This window comes from Otolemur garnettii, unplaced genomic scaffold (genome assembly GCF_000181295.1).
Source record: "Otolemur garnettii isolate 467f Iridium unplaced genomic scaffold, OtoGar3 scaffold00066, whole genome shotgun sequence".
NCBI classification, from domain to species: domain Eukaryota; kingdom Metazoa; phylum Chordata; class Mammalia; order Primates; family Galagidae; genus Otolemur; species Otolemur garnettii.
The window spans coordinates 8,630,993-8,634,770 of NW_003852461.1; the positions used below are offsets into that span (position 1 = coordinate 8,630,993).

The 3,778-nt window shown below is 38.2% G+C and overlaps 1 protein-coding gene across 1 annotated transcript in view; it reads left to right on the top strand.

Moving 5' to 3' along the window:
* Positions 1-3,778, top strand: part of PATJ (PATJ, crumbs cell polarity complex component) — a 379,729-nt gene that overhangs the window by 98,743 nt on the left and 277,208 nt on the right. Inside the window, exon 15 of the mRNA XM_023515102.1 lies at positions 613-744. Within this exon, the coding sequence (XP_023370870.1) occupies positions 613-744 (132 nt within the window). The remainder of the gene's footprint in view (positions 1-612; positions 745-3,778) is intronic.

The window sequence follows — 3,778 nt, forward strand, 5'->3', positions numbered from 1 at the left end:
CGAACCTACCAGCTCTGGTGTATGTGGCTGGCGCCCTAGCTGCTGAGTTACAGGTACCGAGCCTCAACTCAGTGATTTTTTAAAACATATTTTTAGACCTACATGTTGCCCAAGGTCTTAGATTTTTTCCTTTTTTCCACCTCATTTCTCTAGTAAAGTTTTGCTTTAAAAACTTGGAGGAGCCTGCAGAGTGGTTTTCTGTTCTGCTGCTCTGGCCTGTTGCTATGTTGGCATCTTTTTGTCTGTCTGTAATTATGAGTCCAGATATTGCTACTGAAGTATCTTATAAGCTTCTACTTTGTATGATGTTTTCATTCACTTAAATTGTGTATTTTTCCTTTTATGCTTCTAATGGGATGACAGAACTCATTGAGGTATAAAGTCAGTGTTAATACTTTGAATGAAACAGGTACTTAACATTAAAAAACAGCTGTCTGACAATCTGCGTTTTCAGTGCTTGAATATTCATGAAGATCTTATCGTGGAGTGTGTGTGCCCAGTGCATGCCCCTTTCACAAAGATGAAACAGAAAAACTGTGCATGCCAAAGAGAATTGCTGGTTTGAGAAGAAGCTGAGGTTCCTGATGTGTCCCTGGTCCTCTGGTGTTTCAGGTGGAGCACAGTGTGGACAACAGCCCTGGAGAGGACGATGAAGGAGAGTTAGCACTCTGGTCGCCAGAAGTCAAGATCGTTGAGCTGGTAAAAGATCAGAAAGGCCTGGGATTCAGCATTTTGGACTACCAGGTATAAGAACCCACGTAGGGTTGTGTGTGTGTGTTTGAGAAATTGGTTTGTGTTAAAGTTACATGAAGTAGTCATTGTTTAAGGCCCCCGCTGACATCTCCAAAACTGAATCCCGCAGATGGGATATTATACCTTTATATTATATTGATACCTTTAAAATCAGTAGCTCCCATAGCGAATGAAAAGATAGGCGATACAGTTCACGGACAGTGAGGGAAGCAATGGTTTTATACCCAAGGGTGCTTTTAGAGACTAGAGAACTTGATGGACATTCTTACATAGAGGGTTTCCCCCCACCCCCCCGCCCCGAGCTTTCTTGGTATATATGTCACATACCATAAAATCCACTCATCTAAAGCATACATACAGTTCCGTAGCTTTTAGTATATTCACAAAGTTATGCAACTATCACCACTCTCTAATTTTTAGGACATGTTCAACACTCCCCGAAAAGAAACCCGTACACATTAGCTGTCTTTCCCGATTCCCGCTCTCCCTCCACATAAATGTTGTACAGTTTCATTTACCTCTTAATCCCAGTGACTTTACATAAATTGAAATGTTCTTGGTGAAATTATAGATCACGTGTATATTAATACAAAATATCTATGCATCCATACATTCATGGGCACTCCAGTTACAACAAGGGTAGAACTACTAATGCATGTCGGGGAGTGGAAAGGTGATAGGACCTAAGTTTTACCAGTTACTGTTGTATTTTTAGATCTCTGATTATTTGGGGGAATTAAAAGTGTTGGCAAGAAATCTTTTAAGATGAATATTTTAATACTTTAATGCTGCCTAAACACATTGTGGTTTAATAAAACAAAATGTACTCTCAAAGCACATAAAATGCCAAGTGATATAAAAATCAATTCTTTTTTTTTTAATATAATAAGGCAATCAGGAATAGATTAAAGGAAAAATACTTTGGGCATTATGTAAGAACATTAAATTCTATATTTTAGTGGTGTGATTTAAGATTACTGAAATAGATTATATCTGTTTCATTTTTGCTGGTGTATTTCTGTGCCAAATAACCCTCTGTCTCATTAGAACTTCTCCTTGAAATATCATTGGATTATGAATTGTTGATTCCAAATAAATATTTTTAGAACGATTTTTGTCAAGAAATAGCAATCCTGTAGGATTCTGGATATATTGGTTAATATTAGGGAATATAAAATAAATGGCAGAGAATATCTCCTTTTTTTTAATTCTCCCCATTGTAGCTGTATTACCTAGTGCATGGTAGATGGTTGATAAATATTTGCATAATGACTGAGTAAAATTTTGGTTAGACAAAATTAACTAGAATTGAATGAGCAAATTCAATAGATGCGTGTTAACCGTTTTCGTAATTGGAATTTTATTTTGAAAACTCGGGTCAGATGTGGCCTCAGCTGTTCAGCTTCATTTCCTCTATTGAAGGAATCTCCATGTATTCGCATTCTTACGTAACACAGACTTACATCATAATGTTTGCTCTAATGCTTTTAAATGACATCTCTAAAGAAAAAAAGCAAGGATGGAAAGGAAAACTTGATGGTTCTTTCTTAATCCCTAGTTAACAGGAAAATTTTTTTTTTTTCCAGTTTTTGGCTGGGGCTGGGTTTGAACCCACCACCTCCGGCATATGGGGCCGGCGCCCTACTCCTTTGAGCCACAGGCACTGCCTGGAATATTTCTTTATCAGTTATGAGTGATACTTTTAAAAAGCCTATAGAGGCTCGGCACCTGTGGCTCAAGTGGCTAAGGCGCCAGCCACATATACCTAAGGTGGCGGGTTTGAATCCAGCCCAGGCCCGCCAAACAACAATGACGGATGCAACCAAAAAATAGCTGGGCATTGTGGTGGGCGCCTGTGGTCCCAGCTACTTGGGAGGCTGAGGCAGAAGACTCACTTGAGCCCAGGAGTTGGAGGTTGCTGTGAGCTGTGATGGTACAGCACTCTACCCAGGGGGACAGCTTGAGGCTCTGTCTCAAAAAAAAAAAAAAAGCCTATAGTCACTTCTAAATGTGGAATTCTTTTTCCTTCACTGCATTTTTACAGGTATGAATTATAACTTCTATTACTTTTTGGAATTTATCATCAACACACATCCCATCATTCATTTCTATACAGATTATTAAAGTAATTTTGCCGCAAAGGAAAGGATTACATATTCTTTTGCCCTTTGTGCTTCTCAGAGAACTGATTAAAAAAAAAAACTTGATTTCTGAAATGCTGCTTTGATTGAAATGGGGGGGGGGGGCTCGGCTTACTTTGATCTGGGAGCACAGCGCTGTCAGCGCCATGAAGGACGGTTACCTGCTGTGACATTTAGGTGACAGGTAAACAATTTAAAATTTGGTTTGGGGCAAGTTAATGAATTGGTTACACTATACCTGGTTGTAATTAGGTAATAAATTCTAAAGTTCAAAAATATTTTTTGCAAGGCCAGGCAAAGGTTTAGCAAAGCCACGAGAGGCCACATTCCTGACCATCACTGTATTTGATATGTCCTGTATGAATTTATTAGGTGGCTGAATAGGGCAAAGACAGATTCCCACCCTGGCAGGCCTGCGTGTTTAGAATAAGAAGTACTATAAAAACATCTTAGTTACAAGGGGAAAGTATTGTTGGTACAGTAGGAGAAATTTCAGATTGTAGAGGACCTGCATTAACAATATTGGAAAGATTGAAAATTTGCGTCAGAGTATTAATTTCAGTTAACTGCTGTTCTCACTAAGTGTTTTTCTCTAGATTAATAAGAACTTCCTGTATCTGACAAAATGATACACATCTATTCCATTGGTGCTTATGTAATTTCCTTGTTTCTAAAATGAGAACAAGAATATCTAGATCCAAGGGTTGTGTGGATTAATGTGTCAGGAAATAAGAGCTGTTAATGTCATTATGGAAACATGGGTGATATTAACTACCACCCAATTTAGAAAATAAACACAGAAGTTTTTGATACTGTCCTCAAAGGTGGCACCATCTGTAATATATTTGTACTCTATTTTTAATTATCTAGTTAGATTAGGAAAA